The following is a 21,198-nucleotide window of genomic DNA, read 5'->3' on the forward strand; positions in this document are numbered from 1 at the left end:
CACCAAGCACTGTCCATCTGCTTGGTCAGCAGGCGCATCTGAGTACCTGTGAGTACCCAGGCAGGTCCAGACTGCTGGATATTACAAAACCAGGGGGTAGTTGCTGTCCTTGAGGAATATCAACAAGGGGGAGGAGGGACAGATCTATAACAGTAAAATGAACCATGGGCTAGCTGCCCAGGGAGACAAGGAGGACTTCGCAGTGGAGGGGACTTTAAAGCTAAGGGTGAGCAGGAGGCAGATAGACCCAGCACAAGCATTTCCAATAAAGGAAACAAAGGTCAAGGCTCAGAGAAGTGGATCCAAGTGGCTCAATATAGGCTCAGTGGAAGAGCTTCAAGGTCAGGTGGTGGCACTAGAGAGGTAGCCTGAGACTTCCTAGAGCCTGTAAGCACAGCAGAGAGTTTATACTCTGTCCCCAGTGATGGAGAGCCTTGAGGACCTTAAATCCAGCACCACCTGGTTGACTCTGTGCATCAGAAAATGTACTGTAAGGGCCAGCAGGTGGTGTGGTGGTTAAAGGTGCTGGACTCCTACATGGCCAACCATGGTTCAAGTCCTGGACCTGATGGCTTGCTTTCTCACTTTCCCTCTCTCTGATCAAACTAGAAAATAATAATAATAATAAATAAATAAGGTTAAATAAAATAATTATTAAAAAAAAAAAAAAAGAAAATGTACTGTAGAGATAGTTAAATGGTGCAGCCCGACCTTCCAAGGATGAAGGGCTAGGAAGTAATGAGCTGGTCTGAAATACTTGAGCTTCTTGGACTGGGCTCTACAGAGGCTTTCCGCCATCAGAAAGCTTGCTCTATGGAAAACTGAAACCAGAAAGGTTAAATAACTCAGCCAACATCCTGCAGCAAGAAGGGAGACCTAGCCTTCAGACCCAAGACAGATGGACTTCCCTCAGAGCTGGCTCTTCCCCATTGTGCCGTGCTTTACCGGCCATGCTATGGTGTCGTATCTGCAGTGAGGCGGCAGCAGGAGCAGTGGTTCAAAGTGGTTTCTTTGCTGTGATGTGCTCCCAGGAGGTGGATGAGCAGGGGGTGTCAGAGAGAGAGAGCTGGTCTTTCTCTTCTCCTTCCTTTTCCTTACCAGCTCTTCAGCGATGTGGCCTATAAAGCCCGAAACCGGGAAGACCTTATCGCAGGAATTGATGAGTTTCTGGATGAGGTCATCGTCCTTCCCCCTGGAGAATGGGACCCAAATATCCGAATTGAACCCCCCAAGAAAGTGCCCTCTGCTGACAAGAGGTGTGTGTGAGTAAAGGGCAGGGAGGCAGGTGGAGGGACCAAGACGGCTTCTACTCTGTTGGTATCATTCTATTTCTCTTAAACAAAAGTTGGAAGCAAATATGGCTGAATGAATATTTATAAAATCTGGATGACTTGTGTATGGGTATTGTTAGCGTATTTTTCTCTCTTAAGATATTCTATAATTTTTGTTGGAGAGATGAAGGGTGTTCTGGAGTAGTCCTGGAGGGGCTGGGCCCTTCCCAGGATTGGTGGCTCCACTCTCCCCAACCTCTTCCCTTCTAGGAAATCTGTGTTTTCCCTGGCCGAGCTGGGCCAGATGAACGGCTCTGTGGGAGGAGGAGGAGGAGCAGCTGGAGGAGGCAGTGGTGGCGGCGGCGGAGCTGGCAGTGGTGGAGCTGGAGGAGCCAGCAGTGGAGATGATGGGGAGATGCCAGCTGTGCACGAGATCGGAGAAGAGCTTATCTGGACAGGAAGGTGCCTGCCCAGGCCTGACAGAGACCCTTGTCTTGTAGACTTCTCTCCTTCTCTCCCATCCTTTAGGGACCTTCCTTGCCATTGCACGTATCACCCACTCGATGCCATGCGGTCTATTCTTTCCCTCCTCACATCATCAGGGTCCCTCTGGATCCCACACAAATGTTGCCTATGGGGCCAGCAGGTGGTGTCATGGTTAAGGCGCCAGACTCGCACATGTTTGATCTTGGTTCAAACCCAGACCCAGCAACTTGAAAATCACACTGGGCTCGTGTGTGTGTGTGTGTGTGTGTGTGTGTGTGTACCCAAAATCCCAAGAGGAGAATGGAGGAGAAGGGCTAGCAGCATGGCCATCCCCTCTGGGAGATAGTTTCTCACTTTCCCTCGCTCTATCTCTCTCTTCAGCAAACACACACACCCTATAGCAAAAACCTTTAAAAAAATAAAAATAAGAAGTGTTGCATAGGGCAGGGAACCCAAGGCCAATCAGGAGTGGAACGCTTTTCTCCAGACATCCATTGCTACCTGCATTTCTTTCCTGGGGCTGCCACATCAAAGAAAACTGGGTGGCCAAAAATTGCAGAAAGTAATTCCCACACAGTTCTGGAGGCCAGGAGCTCCAGATCGAGGAGCTGGCCACGCTCGGCCCCTCTCAGACTGGGTAGGAGCTTCCCTGCCTCCTCTTGCCTTCAGAGGTTGGCGACGACCCTCGGTGCCCCTCCACTTGCAGCTGCCTCACTCATCTCTGCCTCTGTCTCCTTTCCCTGCACGACTCTGTCTACACCTAGTATTTTCCTCTTCTTGTAAGGACACTTGTTTCCTTGGATTAGGGCCTACCCTAATTTCATCTTAAATTGATTGTATCTATAAAGACTGTATTTCCAGATGAGGTCATATTCATAGGTATTAGGGGTTAGGACTTTAATATACATTTTTGGGTGACACAATTCAACCCATAGCACAGCCTTTAAGAAAAGAGGAAAGAAAAAAAAAATGTTACCTATTCGTACCTTTTCTTTCCTTCTTTTTCAAATTTGCCAGAGGGTATGTGTGCTCACTAGAGAGAGACACAGAGAGAGGGAAAGTGAGAAAACACCACCACAAGGGGATGGTCCCTTCTCCTCTATTTCTCCCGTCTTTCAGGATTTTGGGCACACACATACACACACACACACACACACACACACACACACACACATCACAGTGCATCTCAAGCTACCAGGTCCAGGACTCAAACTGTGCAGTCCACCATGTGGGATCTGCTGCCTCAACCACCACAGCATTGACTGGACCTATTTAAACCTTTTCTTTTATGAAAACAAGCGAAACTTGTCCTGGTCTGGGTTTCTTTGCCAACTCTTAGAGTAATTCTGGTTGAACTTGACTTAGGAAAGGACCTGGCCTTTCAAAGCTACATATAAATCATGACTTTGAGGATGAAGCCATGTCTGACCTGCCCAGGGCTCTCTCCCGTAGTTCTCAACTGGAAGCAACTTGGCCTCTCCTTCCCTTTCCCCACTCCTCCATCCCCCAGGCCAGTGGGTTTGACAGTATCCAGAGACATTTTTGTTTGTCGCCATGGAGGGGAGGTGCTACTAGGTGGAAGCTAAGGATGCAGCTACATGTCCCCCGGTGCACAGGACAGTCACCCACGGCAGAGCTTCACCCAGCCCAAAATAGCAGTAGTTTGAGGCCGGGAAACCCTGCTCATGCTAGGGACTGTGTAAGGAGCTATAGGGAGTAACATCCCCGTAAACACTAAAATTATTCAGACTGAAATTCCCCACTGGGTTGTTCTAGAGAACAAAGAAACCAGGTGGGAGAGTTTGGGTCTCCCCTTGATGGATCTGTGTTATAACCTGGGATGTCTCGGTCTCCTCGAGTTGAATACCCAACAGGAACTTTAAGTCCTCCAAGAATTCATCTCTGGTCCTAAATGTTCTGGTGCAAAGGCCCTTGTCCCGATCTTTCCCTGGCCAGGCCCCCTTCCTTGTCCCAGACTCCTAGGCCCCAGGGAATAGCCTGCCCCCGCAGAGGTGTTTGCGGGAGAGAGCAGCTCCTGGGCCTGTCTCGAGCAGGTTCTTCGGTGGACTGTGTCTGGATATCAAGAGGAAGCTGCCCTGGTTCCTAAGTGACTTCTGTGATGGCTTCCACATCCAGTCCATCTCTGCCATCCTATTCATCTACCTCGGCTGTATCACCAACGCGATCACCTTTGGCGGGCTTCTGGGGGATGCCACCGACAACTATCAGGTGAGTGTGAGCCCTCGTGAGTGCAGACTTCGGTAAACTCTGCCGCCACCTGGGGGCAGTGAGGAGCTTCCTCGCGAAAGGCCAGGGTCAAGGTTTCATCTCTCATCCAGGTTAAAGCCACTGTTTTTTGTAATCCTTAACTTTTTAGGGGGAAAAATAATAATCCAGCAGTATTAGAAGAAGTCAATGTAAACCGTGTTACTAAAGAGCACATTTAAGGATGATTTAAATAGGTCAAGTTTGTAAGGAATATCACCTACTTTCTTACTTGGTACTTTTCCCACTGATACGTGAATGAACTTCATGGCACAATTAATTGAGTTGCTAATTGTGGCCTTTTCCCCACACTTTTTTAACCAACCTTGAATTCTTCAGCGTTAAGATATTTTTAGAAGGATGGTAACCTGTTACCATGGCAACATAGGCCTCCCTGGGAAAACAGCTCTGCAAAGACCATCTCCCAGGCAAGAACCTTCTCCAATGGAGGCCTTCAGGATAGAACCATTGGAAAGCTAAGAGCCCCAAGGAGAAGACCCATTGTTACAGAAAAATAGAGATGAAAGCCTCTTGTCAGCCCATGCCTCTTTCCCGAGCTCAGGTCTAAGGTCCAGTGGCCTCCTGGGCGTGTCCATGTGATTGTTCCCCAGGATCCTCCAACATCTCGTACATGTTCTTCCCTCCCAGTCTACTGTTCCTGGCCTTCCCCAGCATAACAAATGACACCATGGCTCAGAGCTGCCCACGCCAGTCAGCCTCGCCCTTGATTCAGCAAGCCCAGCTTCCCGGCATGGTCCTACCTGCCTTCTCTTCCTCAGCACCCTGCTCAGTCTACACCCTGTTTCCTATCAATTCCAGTCATCTTTCAGTTGCTCAAAGACACAGTCCTTTTCAGTTCCGGCTCTTATAATCTCTGTTCCCTCTTCTTAGGACTATCTTTATTGTCACTCCACCTTAATCTGTCACCTGTCCAACCCCTGCTCATTTGGAGGGGTCTCAGCTTCCAGTATTCACTTCTAAGAAGGCCCTCCTGACCCCATCACTCCTACTGTGCACGTCTGTGGCACCCTGAGCCTATCCTGACTCATCGCACTCCTTGGCAGTGGCTCTCAACCAGGGTCAATTCTGACTCCTGGAGACAGTTGGCAATATCTAGAGATGGTTCTGGTTGTTATAACCGGAAGGGAGGTTGTTACTGGCATCTAGTGGATAAAGGCCAGGGCTGCTGCTAAACATCCTATAATACACAGAACAGACCCTACAACAACGGATTGTCTATGCCAACATGACAACAGTGCTGAGGTTGAGAAACCCTACTGTGTGGAAATTGTCTGGTTTCTTGTCTGTATCTCCCAACAGGATGAAGGTGTGTTATCTTGTTCCCCAGTGTATCCCAGTACAGGCGCAAGGCCTGGCACATAGCAGGCACTTAATGAATTGTGAATGAATGAGTGAATGAATGATCTGACCTTTAAAAGCACTAGATGTTTGAAGGAATGATTAATTAGATGGATGTATGAGCTATCTTGTAGGAGTAGATTGGACCTAGGGACACTCACATTTACTGTTTGTGTCCCTGCCAAAAGAAGTCACATGGGACCTTTATCCAAATGGAATTAGAGTAACACTGGCCATGGTGGCAAGTGGTGGACTAGGAGATGGGGGACAGAGTTTGGGGAGGAGAGGGCCCTGAACAAAGGGTGAACACCATGGCCTGGCCCTGGCAGAGACAGCTGGGCTGCAGCCTGTATGGAGAGGCCCCTCCTCTTGCCTCCGCTGAGCCTCTCCCTCCTCATGCCCTCAGGGAGTGATGGAGAGCTTCCTGGGCACTGCCATGGCTGGCTCCTTGTTCTGCCTCTTCTCGGGACAGCCCCTCATCATCCTCAGCAGCACGGGGCCTATCCTCATCTTCGAGAAGCTCCTCTTTGACTTCAGCAAGTAGGTACCCCATGTTGGCCTCAATGCCTGCTCACACACTTGAGGTAGTATGCTCAGGCCAGGGTAGGGGAACAGGCCCAGAAAGGAAGCAGGGGTGAGGAGGTGCCAAAGCCATCTTTCACTGAGAGGAAGGGCTGCCACGCAGTCCCTCCTGGCTCCTGCCAGCTGCCTGCCAGTCAGCCAGCTCAGGTGCACGTGTGGAGAAATCTAGGTGAGACCAGAGGAGACAGGTCACACCACTTTGCTCGTGAGCCGTCGTGACTTGATCACCAGCACAGGGGATGACAAGTCTTGGGCTGGACGTCAGAGGTTCCACGCAGACCCAGACAGCAAGTGGCACCCGTCCAGGTTCACGTGCCTCTTCCAAACCAGGGTTTAGACTAGACCGTGTCTAAGCCTGCTCTAACCCTGCTATTCTGCCATCCCTGTTTCTCACTGATTCGGAGTGTCTGTTACTAACTCTGGGAGCACTGAGATGTCTTGGCTCCTTCCTGCCACCCCGTGAAATCCTTTCCCAGAATCCTCAAAAATCAAACAACCCCACCCAGGAATTATCCCTGTGCCCAGCCCTCTTGCAGTCCCTGTGAGGACACCTGTGTTACAGGAGGGGCAGCAGAGTTCCCAGGATGAGTCTGGGAGTCGAACACTGCCAGGAGCCCTGGGCTGGAGGCCCCTTGCTTTCTCTCTGCCTTCCAGAGGCAATGGCCTGGACTACATGGAGTTCCGCCTCTGGATTGGCCTACACTCAGCCATCCAGTGCCTTATCCTGGTGGCCACAGACGCCAGCTTTATCATCAAGTATATCACCCGCTTCACCGAGGAGGGCTTCTCTACCCTCATCAGCTTCATCTTCATCTATGATGCCATCAAGAAGATGATCGGTGCCTTCAAGTACTACCCCATCAACATGGACTTCAAACCCGACTCCATCACCACCTACAGATGCGAGTGCGTCGCCCCTGACACAGGTGACCGGTAACCCCAGATGTACCCTGGCCAGTCCTTACCCATTTCCTTCACAACCACAGCTCTCTACTCAAATGCCAGAGAGAGAGTCTTCCTGGGGTGGGGGGGGTTACTCATCCAAAGGCTCACTGTTCCAAGGGAGCGAATAGGGGGTCTTGAATCTAGTTTTGGGGAGGAAACCAAGGGAAATAGAGCTCTAAGAGAGTCACTGTACTAATTCCCAGGGTTATAGTCAGGAGAATGCGTGGATGCCCTATGAGGGACAAATGCATGCTTTGCCTCAGTGTGGGGTGATGTGGGTACCACTCCTGTCAGGGGTTCTTGCTCCAGGCCAGAGGTAGACCAAATGGTGCCTAAAGTCTCTCCAAGTTCCACCAGTGCATGATACTGTGAATTTCTCCCAACACACAGCTGCCAGTGTGGGCACACATCTTGTGAGGTGAGACCAAGCAGAGGGTTGAATAGCCCCTCCAACAGAAAAACTTCCAGAATGGAGGCCAGTCAACCTCATCATTTGAAGGACAGTTGGAGAACCTGGGGCTATTCAGGCTTTTAGTGTTACAAGAGGCATGAGAGGACCTCCGTGTCACAGGGCTTCATTCATCCTCTGTAACTACAGGAGTAATGAATGGAAGCTCCAGGGAGCTAGATGCTAGCTGAATTAAGGGAAGAACTTAAAAGGGTGAAAGTTATTGCCATGCAAAAAGTTGGGCTCCTTGGTTGGTATCAAGTAACTTGGATACTTCCTGGATATCCAGCAGCCCAAGATATTGTAAAAAGAATCCCCATACTGGGTAGGAGGCCAAATCAACCAACTGGTCGACCTGAAAACACTCAGTACCATTCCTGTGGAGTTACTCTGTGGTCAAAAATTGTCTAAAGCTTGGGCTTCCTATAGTCTAAACTCTAAAAGCCATTAGTGAGATGTGCCTGGAGTACACAGGATGCTACAGAGCAGAAGTAGATCCCTTTTCACATCTCCAAGCACCACCAGCTGTACTCAGAGAGAGCAAACTGAGGTCCCGAGGCCACCCAAGGTTACGCTGAACCTGTTTCCCTGACTGGAACAGAGGGATATCAGTGCTGGCCTGCTGGTTTCATGGGATTCTTTTGGGGTTTTCAAATTTATCCCCAGATGAGGTTGGAGGAAATTTGGACTGGGTTGTTCAGCCCCTTAATATATGATTACAGATAAAAACTTGATTGTAAGTTGATCAAAAATACTTGCTGCACAATTATCGTGTGTCTTACTGTAGGCTTTGTGGGAGCTTTGTGCCTTCAAGAAATTAAGGGTTGATTATATGCCCTCTCCCTCTGTCATCGCAATGATTTCGTGAAGTCTAGATGTTTTTGTCTTTCATTTTTTCTATCATTAATGTTGAGTCATTCCATTTAAATCACTGGTAGGTGAAGCTACCCTTTGTCCTGAGCCAGATCACTGCTTACTCAGATAATTGAGGAGGTCCTACCCATAGGCCCTGTTCATTCTGGCCCAGAGTGAGTCCTACCTCTGGGCCAAGCCCCATCAAGACACCCACAATTGCTGCTTGTGCCCTCCAGGCTGTGGGTTCATTTCAGTAGATTCATTTCCCGCAAACATAACTTTTAAAAGTATACATTCTTGACCTCTTTTACAAATAGTCCAAATTCTGGGGTCATAAGAAGAGTCTGGGATATTCTGAGAACTGTGTATTCACCAGAGAAACCAAACCTAGGGCTGCCCTAGGAACAGGGATATAGGAGCATATAAGGTGGGAGTTGAGGAGCGTAATGAAACCGCCTGTCTCCAGATGCCTTCTTCTCTGGCCTTGTCCAGGTACTCACTGTCACCTCTTCATTTTGGTTGTGATTTGACATGGGTCTTCCACTGTGATCCTCAGACCAACAGCATCGCACCATCTGGGAACTTGTTAGAAATGCTATTCTTGGGGACCCAGCAGATGGCATAATAGTTACATCGCTGGACTCCAACATGGTCGACCATGGTTCAAGTCCCAGACTCAATGGCTTAAAACACACCGGGCATGTGTGCGTGCAGGTGCAAAATCCTGAGAGGAGAATGGAGAAGAAGGGATGACAGCACGGCCATCCCCCCCTGGGGGGGAGGGGTGATCCCTTGCTTTCTGTCTCTCTGTCTCTCTGTCTTGGCAATCACACATGCCCTATAGCAAAAAATCTCTCTAAAAAATAAAAAAAATGAGGGACCCCCTATTCTTGGGCCCCAATCCAGACCTGCTGAATCAGAAACTGCAGTAAGCTCTAAGCAGCTGCCTATTAACAAACCTTCCAGATGATTCTGATACACGCTCAAGCTTGAGGACCACTGCTCTGCTAAACTGTCAGTTCATAATACTGAGCTCTTGGGCTGTCAGAAAAGTCATGACGTATTTTTTTCTATGTAAAAATGCAGCCTGACTTTTCTGACAGCCCAATATTTTTACCCCCTGACCCCAGTTAGGTTAGGTTTTTGAAACCAGAAAAGAATCGAAGCCAGAAGGAAATCATTTTTGTTGTTTGTTCTTGTTGGTTCTTGCGTTTTGTGAAAGAGAGAGGGAGAGCAAGAGGGTAATAAATTTTTGTTGGTCTCACATGCTGTGACCTCCCCCAGCCTCCCAGTCAGCCAGGATCACAGACACACACTGCCGTGTCCCGCCTGTTCCGCTGGTCCAGGAACCTAGGCCTCCCTGTGCTCCCTGTCTTGTGTAGCAGCACCCTAACATTTGTGCCACCATGGCCGGGCCAGAACAAGGTAGTTTAGATTAGAACAATGTGGAAGGAAACGTTCTAGACATTGGGGATACTGAGGAAGGGGAACTACCGTGAGGGTTTCTTTCCCAGTCCACGGCCGCCTGCTTACTGATTGTTCCACATCCTCGTTTGACGGTAATGCCCAGTCTGACCATGGCACTCGATCACTCTCTGTCACTCTTCATCATAGAAGCTTGTTTGGGGACCTCTCTTTCGATTTCACTTCGTTTCCATTGTAACTGATTTGTATTCTGTTTATGGATGCTGCACACACTGACTTGGCTGCTTGCAATTCCAAGTGAGTACCACTTTGTAGACACTGGAATTTTAAAATAATTGCTACGTGGACCCTTTTTGGAATGTCCCATGTTATATTTCTTCCATCTTCATCTCAAGTGACTTTTATATAGACTCTGCAAAGTTCTTGACATCAAAATAATTGATAAAGGGACCAGCAGTTGGTGTAATGGCTATGTCGCTGGACTCCCATGTAGCTGACTGTGGTTCGAGTACCGGACTCGGTGGCTTCAACTCATGCTGGGCGCGTGTGCGTGCGTGCCCAAGATCCCAAGAGGAGAATGGAGGAGAAGGGATTGCGGCGTGGCCATCCCTCCTGGGGGGCGATTTCTCACTTACTGTCTCTCTGTCTCTCTCTGTCTTCTTGGCGAGCGCACGCGCCCTATAGCAAAAAACCTCCCCCCCCCCAAAAAAAATTGATAAGCTTAAAGCCTAAGCAGAAGACAGGGAAGTCTGATCTGGGACCATTCGGGAGGGGGATGAGTCTGAGCTCCCCAGGCCCAGGCCTTACCTGGAGTTCTCTAGCGTGTGAGCGGGCAGCCCCGAGTCAGCTTCTCGTCCAGCTTCTCTATGTCTCCGTCGCTAACTGTGCATCGTGTTCTCGTGGTCAGTGATGTGAGGAAAAGCAATGATCACCCCCATTTCCAAGAAGGGAAGTTTTCTTCAGAACAGTCCTAACACACCTCTGGGTTTGTAGAGCTGGGACTATTCTGCCTGACATCAAGATGAAATTCCTTCTCCACTCAGCGCCAGCCACCCCGGAAGTGAGCAAACGAGCAGGGCCCTGGGATCACATCCATTCCCGTGGACAGCTTGTTGGAGGGTGGGAAACCTCAAGCTTAACCTCTTCTCTCTGGGTTTCTAACCAACAGTAGACAGCCAGCAGGAGCCAAACGGGGCCTGCGATGCATTGCAGACCTAATGCCAGCCACCTGGCAGGTGGGCCAGGTCGTCCCTCCCACTCTCCCCAGCTCTGCTGCAGGGGACCTGCTGGCCTGCCTTCATCTGGAGGCAGGTGAGGAGAGCCTGGCCTTCTCCTCCACCCACGCAGTTCAGGAGGAAGAGCAAGGGAAGCGGCGGTCCTCCAAAACCTGCCTGTCAACGAATGCATCCTGGGGGGAGCCATGAGTGAGGAGCTGGGAGGAGAGCGAGTAGAAGGGGAGGGCAGGATCCACACAGAAACGAGAGGAGGCGGGCACGGTTTATGTCAGCTCTCCTCATGGCTCCCGAAGGCATCCTCAGTGTTCCACTTACAGTTAGGGACTCCGAGGTCAGGGAAGGACAGCGCCTGGAAGGGATGGGGTGAACAGCCAAGGCAGCACCTTTGGGTTCCTGCTTCTCCTTAGGTCCTGGACCTGGGTTTAACTTCCTCAGTTTGTACCCAAGGGCCGATGAGAGAAGATAATATCAAAGCCAGCACGTCTTACAGGCCCAGCTGACCTAGAAAAAGCATCTACAGAGAGGAGAGGAGTGGGAGAGGACGTCTCTGCTCTGGGGGGCAGGGTGGGGAGGCTCCCTGTGGAGAACTCGGGGCCTGCCCAGGTTGGGATCACCGCTCTAAGGACGGGCTTTGTGACCTTGGAAAACAGGCAGGTTACTTAACCTCTCTGGGCCTCGGTTACCTCATGGGATTTGGGAACTTGACGAATGAATACATGTAAGGGCTTGGCAGAGTGCCAAGATGGCACAGAGCAAGTTCTTTGAAAACGTTTTTCAAGTCTAAGAGCACGGAAGTGGGTCCAGCAGCTAGGAGGGTTCACGAGGCACTTTGTTTTCACACCAGAGTCCTTGCTTCTATTTTTAAAAATCGGTGTTCAAGGCCTGCCAGTGGCATGGTGGTGAATGCGGCTGGATCCCAACCGTGCGGTTCATGTCTCAGACCTGGCAACTTGAAAAACACACTTGATGTATGTGCGTGCATGCCCAAAATCCTGAGAGGAGAGTGGAGGAGAAGGGATTGTGGTGCAGCCAGCCCCCCTGGGAGGCGCTTTCTCATTTTCCCTCTGTCTCACTCTCTGTCTCTTTCTGGCAAGCACAGGTACCCTATAGCAAAACTTTAAAAATTTAAAAATTTGGTGGGACCAGCAGATGGCGGAATGGTTACGTCTCTGGACTCCCTTGTAGTTGACTGCATTTGGAGTCCCAGACCCTGTTACTTAAACCTCACACCGGGCACATGCGCATGCGTGCCCAAGATACCAGGAAGAGAAAGGAGGAAAAAGGACTGCAGCGTGGCCATCCCCCCTAAAGGGTGCTTTCTCTCTTTCTGTCTCTGTCTCTCTGTCTCTCCAGCAAGCACATGCGTCCTATAGCAAAAATCTCTAAAATAAAAAAAGAAAAAAGAAAAAGAAAAAAACTTTAATTTTTAAAAATTAAAATAAAATCCGTGTTCAAAGGCAGGTAGGAGTCAGCCCAGCCTATCCCAGCTGACCTGTCAGAACTATGTCCAGCCAACCCTTCCCTCACTGGGGCAAAGTGAGGAAGGTGAAGGGGGGCCTGGGAGCAGAGGTGCCCTCACAATGGAGCCAGCCCTTGGCTCTAAGGAACTGGAGGAGAGGAGCAGAGGGTGGGAGCCCGGCGGGTTGTGCTCACCCCCACCCTGCAGCTGCTGACCCTTCTCCACACCGTATGTTCATCTGCAGTGAATACAACCGTGTTCAATGCTTCAGCCCCGCTGGCACCGAACACCAACGCTTCTCTGGTAAGTCCCTTCCTCTTCTGTCAGACACTCAAGGGCTGTTGCAGTGAGAGAAGCTCTGGGAAACTGACACCAGCCCAGACTCATGAGGTCAAGCCCAGCAGCACGGGGCAACCTGCAGCGCTTTGTACACGCAAACTTTCATTTTAAGGATACACCGTAAGATCCCCTTTGAAAACACGCCTCCTTCTCTTAGCTCCACGTTCATCACTACCACACACACAGAGGGGGCGTGGAGAGGTGAGGAGTGGCGGACAGGGTTGTACTAATGAAACTGTAAACTAAGTCTCCATCTTTTCCTGGCTTCCTTGTTGTTCTACCTAGGACCCCCACATCCCACCCAGCAGTGCGCTTCCCAACCCCAGAAAGTTTATTAGTGCCTCCCAGTGAATCTGATCTCTCTTCTGCACTCAGTCCCCAGGGCCCCCAAGTCTGGTCTGCCCTTCCCAGTAATGATGAACAGTGGCCTTCAGGAGCCAGCCTCCCAGCCTAAGTGCTTCTGAGGTGGGAGTTCAAATCCAGATGAGGGGTAGCACCCGGTAGGTAGGCCGTGCAGGAGTCGTGTGGGCCATCGGTCTCCTGTGATGGCCTCATAGGTTACCCTGCATGGGCAGCAGACAGCTCAGCCTACACACAGCCCCACCGGTAGATTAACCTATGACTTCCCAAATACTGGATTTCAAGGGAGGAAAAATGATGCCTATTTCTGAACACCGATATGTGCAAGGTGCTGTGTAGTCCGAGGGCTAAAAGCCATCATCCAAAAAACCAGTGTGGCTTCTGAGCTCCAACTTGTTACTAAGCTTGGGGAGATGGACCTGAAAAGTTAGGGGCGACACAGACAGAGCGTGCCAGGGGTCAGATATTGGCCAGAGGGGGACTTCTGACCATGGAGACGGGAAAGGACATTATCTAGTGAGAGGTCTGGGAAAGCCTTGGAGAGAAAGTAGAATGCAATCTGGTCTTCAAGGCTGGGAACAAGTTCGTTTGATAGACGCACATTCCAAGCCAAAGGAACAGCACAGACAAAGGGGAAAAGCACAAAAGGCTGTGGGGAGGATGGGGGTGGACTAGTATTGCTAAGATGGGGTGAGGGTGGGGGGATCGATCAGGGGAATCAGAAAAGACAAGCTAGGAAAGAGATATGGGGCCAGACCAGTGGGGCCATGGAGGAATGCTATGCTGAGGGGGAATTTCCAATTGCTTCAGTGATTGAAGGATATGGCCAGCATTCAGTAGATGGAGGCCTAGAATGCAGGGCAGTCCTTCATGTGGGATAGTTGCACACAGCAAAGAATAGTTTCTGACCTCTTGCTTGTATCGGTTATCAATTGCTGCATAACAAACAATCCTCAAACTTGGTGGATTAAGGCAGCAACAGTAATTCCATGATTTGCAGGTTGGCTGGCTGTTCTGCTGGTCTCACCTAGACTCTGTCATGCAACTGTATTCAGCTGGCCAGTCTGCTGGGGGCTCGGCTTAGAACAGCTGGGAGGGCTCGCTAGGTCTCTTCATACATACAAACTGAAACAAAGTCTCCCTTCATCTCTGCTTGCTTCCTTGTTCTACGTAGGACTCCCACATCCCACCCAGCAATGCTCTTCCCCAACCCCAGAAAGTTAATTAGTCACCCCCCCCCCATGAATCTAACCTTTCTTGTGCACTCAGTCCCCAGGGCTCCCAGTCTGGTCTGTCTTTCCCAATAATGATATCTTGAACTTTCTCACAGTGTGGTGGACTCAGGTTTCCAAGAGGAGGAGAGCAGAAGCCGCAAGGCCCCTTGAGGTCTAGGCTGCAGGACCTGCTCAGAGTCACTTATACACACATTGTAGTCCCCACTCTGTCTGAGCGGGTCAGGGGCCAGTCCACACACATTAGGGTGGAAAATGGACTTCCTCCTTAAAGGAACGTGCCCGTCGCCATCACGTGTAAGAGTGTAGACACGGGGAGGTATAATTCACCGGGGACAGTCTAACAAACTGCCACTCCTCTTTTAACCCACGCACAGTATTGTTGTAAGCATCTGTGTGCTTTGTCATGTAGCTACTCCTAAACATTTACACGTTACATTTTTAAAATATATTACATTTTAACATGAATTATGCTCCCTTTCTCACACCTGATTCTTGTCCCCTCGTTTTGCACACCCTGGATTTTAGACAATGGGGACACCAAGGGGGGAAGTGGCTGACATGATTCAAGAGACTGACGAGGGTGTGGAGTGCAGAAGGGCGCGGCAGGAGAAAGGGGACACTGCCACACTGTAGGAAGGAGGTGTCAGCAAGACCTCTGGTTGACTGATCTGGACAGGCCAGGCCTGCTGAGGAGAGGCCATGCCACTGGCACTGTCCCCCTTGCTAGCTGAGCCGTGCACCCTAGAACGCAATGAAAGACGGTGTCAGTTCTTGATTTTCCCAGGGAGCTGTCATTCTTTGAAACAGCCTGTCCCCAGGAACATCACTCTGTTGCTGAGGGCACGGTGATGGCAGGAGGGCCGGGGTTCCTGAGGGCTGGAGGGCATGTGGGCTCCCTGGGACTGCAGAGGGAAGGACACAGCTGAACTGCCAGGAAAGCCCTGACCCTTTCTCTTGTGTGCTTGGTCTCCAAGTACAACCCCCTTAACCTCACAGCGCTGGACTGGTCCCTGCTGAGCAAGAAGGAGTGTCTGAGCTATGGTGGGCGCCTGCTGGGGAATTCCTGCCAGTTCATCCCCGACCTGGCACTGATGTCCTTCATCCTTTTCTTTGGGACATACTCCATGACGCTGACCCTGAAGAAGTTCAAATTCAGCCGTTATTTCCCTACCAAGGTAAGCGAACCGTGCAGCTAGTGGGGACCTATAGTCAGACTCTGGGTCTGTCCAAGGGGTTTCTGTTACTGACAGAATGGACTCCACGTGAACACTAGCCCACTGGGATCTTTCAAGTTAAGAGCACAGACTTCGGGGTCAGAGGGACCTGGGTTCCCATGTTGTCAAATCTCCTGGACAACACTTGGCGTTGTCAGACTTTTCTCTACAGTAGCATCTCATTGTGCTTTTTAACTTTTGTACTTTCCGAAGACCAATAAAGTTAAAAAGTTTATCATGTGTTTATTGACCATATGACCAGTTGACTCTTTTAGGAAGTATCTGTTTACATCTCTTGCACATTTTCTGTTGGGTTGTCTGTTTTCCTGATTTGCAATTTACTGATTTTGGATCGAAACTCTTCTGTAACTATATGTATGGCAAATATCTCCTCCCACTCTGATCTTTTCACTGTCTTCGCGGTATCTTTGATTAACAGAAATTCTTAGTTTTACCATGACTGAATATAGAAAAAAAATTTTTTTAAGAAAAACATCAGACAAAAGATACTCTCTTAGCTATATTCTGAAAGTTTCATTCTTTTTTTCTTTCACGTTGTAATCCATCAAAACTGATTTTGATGTACAGTGTAAGGTGACATTTCTTTGTGTGTTTATGTAAGTTATCAGTTAGTCCAGTACTTTTACATTTATTTATTTATTCATTCATTCATTCATTCATTCATTCATTCATTCATTCATTCATTCATTCATTCATTCATTCATTCATTCATTCATTCATTCATTCATTCATTCATTCATTCATTCATTCATTCATGAGCAAGAGAGAGATTCACAGACAGGCACCCCAGCAGGGTCTTTATGCTGTGCTCTGCCCTCAGTCTCAGGCCTGGATCATGGGCATGGGCATGGGCACAGCCCTGGCTTGCTCAGGAAGGTCTCAGGATGGCGGACAACTTTCCCATGGGCTCAGATGCGTGGCAATTATGCCACCACCTAGCCCCTTCTTTAACTTTTAATTAAGACCACTGTTTCCCCACTGCTTTGCAGTTCTTCCTTCTCCTTATATCAAGTGTTTCTAGATTGTGGAAGCTGTTTCTGAGCTCATTATACTGTTCGCTGGTTCATTTGTATGCCAGAGCCACAGTCTCCATTTCTGTAGTTTACAATAAGTTTTGATAGCTTATAGACCAAACCCTCCCCCTTAGTCCTTTTTTTCTTTTCTTTTCTTTTCTTTTCTTTTCTTTTCTTTTCTTTTCTTTTCTTTTCTTTTCTTTTCTTTTCTCTTTTCTTTCTTTTCTCTTCTCTTTTTTCTTTTCTTTTCTTTTCGTGTGCGCTCGCCAGAAAGACAGAGAGAGAGAGAGAGAGAGAGGCAGAAAGCGAGAAATCACCCCCCGGGGGGATGGCCATACCATGATCCCTTTTCCTCCATTCTCCTCTTGGGATCTTGGGCACGCACGCACATGCACCCAGCCTGAGTTTAAGCCACCAGGTCTGGGACTCGAACTGTAGTCAACTACATGAGAATCCAGCAACATAGCCATTAAGCCAACTGCTGGTCCTGTCCTTTTTCAATAATATAATATTATCTTGACTCTTTGCATTTCTATGTGAATTTTAGAATCATCTTCAATTTTACCAAAATAAAAACTTGTTGGAATTTTTTGGAGAGGTTTTTGCTATAGGGTGTGTGCGCTCGCCAGACAGACAGAGAGAGACAGAGAGACAGAAAGCAAGAAATCCCCCCCCAGGGGGGATGGTCACGCCACAATCCCTTCTCCTCCATTCTCCTCTTGGGATCTTGGGCACGCATGCACCCGCACCCGGCGTGAGTTTTAAGCCACCGGGTCCGGGACACGGTCGACTACGTGGGAGTCCAGCGACATAGCCATTACAGTAACTGTTCTATCCAAAACTTGTTGGAATTTTGGTAGGATTTTATCAGCTCTATATGTCAATTGGGGAAGAACTGATATCTTTCCAAATTTGAGTTTTTTGATTCATGAATATGGTATAGTTTATTTTTTTCGGTTTCTTTCTCTCCAGGTTTTGGTCTTGAGATCTCAAGCATTTTTTTTTAATTTAATTTATTCCTAGGAACTAGGGTTTTTTTATGCTTTTATTTATGCTAACTGCTATTTTAAATTTCATTACCTCTTTGTGGCTGAAATAAATCATTTATTAATCAAAGCAGCACTTGCATATGTAAGCAATGGCTGTGCCACAGAAAGAGGTGGTGGGAAGAATTTTAGCCACCCTTTCCCACCACAAACCCCACAAGCACTCTCCTAAAGCTTCATCTAAAGTAAATCAATATTACTATTTCTGGTCCTAATAATAATAAAATCAAGGAAAGGTGGTAGGAAGGACAAGGATAGCGATTTTCACTTTGTGTGAAAGAGATATGGACAAAAGTTCATGGAAAAGAGATTGAATTAAATAACTTGGAAGTATAAAAGAAAACCATTAGAAGGACCTTAACAATGACTATCAAAGATTGGAATTAAGAAGGGCAGGAGGGCTAGTGTGAGTAAAGTGAAATTCTCACCATAGGTAATGCCTTAAGTTAGTAAAGAAAAATATTGAAGTATAAGCATATAGGAAGTCTTTTTATTTATTTATTTTTTTGGAGAGGTTTTTGCTATAGGGCACGTGCACTCACCAAAAAGATAGAGAGAGACAGAGAGACAGAAAGTGAGAAATCACCCCCAGGGGGGATGGCCATGTCACAATCCCTTCTCCTCCATTCTCCTCTCAGGATCTTGGGCACAGCGTGAGTTTAAGCCACCAGGTCCAGGACTCAAACCGCGGTCAATTACGTGGGAGTCCAGCGACGTAGCCATTACACTATCTGCTGGTCCCAGGAAATCTTTTAAAAGTTTATGGAAATGGACATTATGAAAAACCTATGTATGGATTTCAAAAAATATTGGATCCAAATAAATTCATACTTTAATTCAATTTTTCTATGAACTTTTCAAAGCCCTTGTATTAGTTAATGGCGTAGAGGGAACCTCCAGAACAATCGAGATCTAGCAGACATAAATAGGTGTGTCTAGAAGGTGGAGCCCAAGTGAGGAAAAGTGAGGTGGGGTACTTTGCTTTTCACTGCAAGTTTTCAGAGTATGAGTTTTGTTTTGTTTTCTTTTTCTTTTTTATTTGTCAGAGGGCATGTTCACTCATGGGGTAGGGGGAAGCACTCTCCCACAGGGTGTGGTCACAGGACAGTCCCTCTTCCATTTCTCTATCCTCTTGGGATTTGGGCACCTGCACACATGTGTTCAGTGTATTTTCAAGCCATGTGAGATCTGATTCCCTTAACCACTAGGTCACAGGGTTGGCCCTGGATGTTATTTCTGTAACAGTTTTAGAGGGGAGTGGTGGTGGTCAGAGGGCACTGGTTCATGAAGGGTAGGGAGGCCAAGTCCAGAACCTGGCCTAGGAAGGGCTCCTGAAAACAGAGGAGTAAGAGACTAAAGACTCCTAGTGGACAGACGTTCTGAGAGTAGCCAGGAGTCTTCAGTGGAATTAGGGGCCCTCCTTCCAGCCCAGTCGGGGTACAGCAACCTTTGGGAGCTAGACTTTCCTTCAGAGTTTGACTCTCAGCATCACCACAACTGCAGGGTGGCCTGCTTCAGCATGTCATCAGCCATGGCCGCCATGGCCACTTGGATAACCATGCCCACCTGACCACCACATGCCAGGTATTATAATGTGTCATGGTTCACAGGTACCTCTGAAGTAGGGACTGCCAGCATCTCCATCTTCCAGAGGAGAAAACCGAGGCTCAGAGAGATGGTGTGCTTCCCCAAGGTCATGCAGCTAGCAAGGATTTGCACCCAGGCCTGTTGACTTTGGAGCCCATGCTCCAGATTGTTCTCTGCCGCCTGCAGTCTGAGTCTGCCTGGAGCAGGGCGGGTGCCTCCCTCACTGGCTCACCTCCTTCTGTAGGTCCGGGCCCTGGTGGCTGACTTTTCCATCGTCTTCTCCATCCTGATGTTCTGTGGAATCGATGCCTGTTTCGGCCTGGAAACCCCCAAGCTGAACGTGCCCAGTGTCATCAAGGTTTGCCGTCACCCCATCTGGCACTCTGCCTGCTCTCAGCTGCAGATCCTTCCCCCTCCACTGACCAAACTTTCTTCTCCTCTCAGCCAAGAGTCCATGTTGGCTGTCTGTGGGAGCCCCACCCCTCCCTGCACACAACCTCCCAGGGCTGGTCCTTTGAGAGGGCGGTGGGGACACATTCACAAGGAAATCTTGCTGTGTAGCCAAGGGTCGGAGCAGGGGCTGGAATCCACCCTCTGGCCCAGCAGAAGTCCCCAATTCTATTTGTAGTCTCCAATTTCCTGGCGAACAGCAGTCTACCGGCTGGGTCAACCAAGATCCATGACCATCACCTAGGAACTTGATAGAAATGAAATTCTCGGCCCCATCTGAGACCTCTGCAGTCAGAAATGTCTGAGGGGACACTCAGCAATCTTCATCTTAAGGAGCCCTCCGGAAGACTCTGGGGCACTGTGAAGTTTGAGAAGCACTGCTTCAGAAATTGCCGTTAGTTCAGAGTTGGCGCCATTTACTCGTAGCTGAGCTTCAGCCCTGCTCCCTCACAAGAGTGTCAGCCATCGGGCGTGGTGGCGCCCGCCCTATGGCAAGAGTGTCGGCCATGTAACCAGGGTAGGAAGTCCACATTCTAGAATTAACCCTCCACCTTTGAGGTCCAGACCTTGGAGCAACAGACTTGAGAGCAGCATCTGCGCAGACCACCCCTGACTCTCAGCATGCAGGTCTGAACGGCTGCTCAGTGTCGTGCAGGCATTCCAGCACAAAGGCAGGAGCGGCAGGCACCGGGCCCATCCAAGTCTCTCTTCTTGCCTCCTGGCCTTCGTTTCTGTCCCTCACTATTCCGCGGCTGGTGACTGCATACTCTCCCCCTCCAGCCCTCTGATCCACACTGCCCCGTTTCCTGACCAATCCCAGGGTGGTGGCAGCAAATTGACTCTTGAGTTAGGTTGTTTGAGGATGGGAGACCCCATCTGTGTCACTCCCCTCCCCGTCTGTCTGCTTCCGAGGTCTTTTTAAAGTTGCAGGTACTCAGTGGTGAATGTCTTTAAGGGAAAAGAACCTGCATGGAAAGTGTGCCAGGTCGGGGGAAGGAGGGCGAGGGAGACGGCTGGTGAGCACATGTCCTGGGGCAAGGGAGAGAGGAAAGGGCCCTCTTGTTTGCTCCACTCAGCCCACGCGGCCTGACCGAGGCTGGTTCGTGGCCCCCTTTGGGAAGAACCCATGGTGGGTGTACCTGGCGAGCATCCTGCCCGCCCTGCTGGTGACTATCCTGATCTTCATGGACCAGCAGATCACAGCCGTCATCGTCAACCGGAAGGAGAACAAGCTGAGGGTAAGGCCAGCGCTGGGCCCGGAGGCACTCGCTCTCTACCCACGAAGGCGGGAGGAAGCGGAGGGAGGTGATGCTTCTTTCAGTACTGTGGGCCAGGAAAACATGGGAGCAGAAGACTGGAGTTCCATTCGGTGTTTTGGGGAGAGGGGAGGAAGTGGCCTCCAGGTATGGGTAAGGCCAGCGGGGCCAGGGTGACTTGGTCTGAGGACGAGGCCCAAGCCCAGGCTAGGCCACTGGGAACAGGCCCCTTGCCCTTCCCCAAGGGACCCTGCAGCTCTGTACCTCCTGAGAAAAAACGTGGGGTCTGAGCAGGACTGACATGGGGATCAACCTGCAATGAAGAGGCAGAGGAACGTCCTCAACCT

At 49.5% G+C, this 21,198-nt stretch overlaps 1 protein-coding gene across 2 annotated transcripts in view; it reads left to right on the forward strand.

The window, feature by feature from the left end:
* Nucleotides 1–21,198, forward strand: part of SLC4A5 (solute carrier family 4 member 5) — a 128,038-nt gene that overhangs the window by 79,356 nt on the left and 27,484 nt on the right. Inside the window, exons 11-19 of one of the 2 annotated variants that reach the window (XM_027772952.1) lie at nt 1,102–1,256; nt 1,542–1,733; nt 3,812–3,986; nt 5,788–5,921; nt 6,618–6,889; nt 12,575–12,633; nt 15,239–15,439; nt 19,390–19,503; nt 20,672–20,833. In XM_027772952.1, the coding sequence (XP_027628753.1) occupies nt 1,102–1,256; nt 1,542–1,733; nt 3,812–3,986; nt 5,788–5,921; nt 6,618–6,889; nt 12,575–12,633; nt 15,239–15,439; nt 19,390–19,503; nt 20,672–20,833 (1,464 nt within the window). The remainder of the gene's footprint in view (nt 1–1,101; nt 1,257–1,541; nt 1,734–3,811; nt 3,987–5,787; nt 5,922–6,617; nt 6,890–12,574; nt 12,634–15,238; nt 15,440–19,389; nt 19,504–20,671; nt 20,834–21,198) is intronic. The other variant, XM_027772953.1, reaches the window with a different exon arrangement.

Source organism: Tupaia chinensis, unplaced genomic scaffold (assembly GCF_000334495.1).
Source record: "Tupaia chinensis unplaced genomic scaffold, TupChi_1.0 Scaffold000316_1, whole genome shotgun sequence".
In the NCBI taxonomy this organism is placed as follows: domain Eukaryota; kingdom Metazoa; phylum Chordata; class Mammalia; order Scandentia; family Tupaiidae; genus Tupaia; species Tupaia belangeri.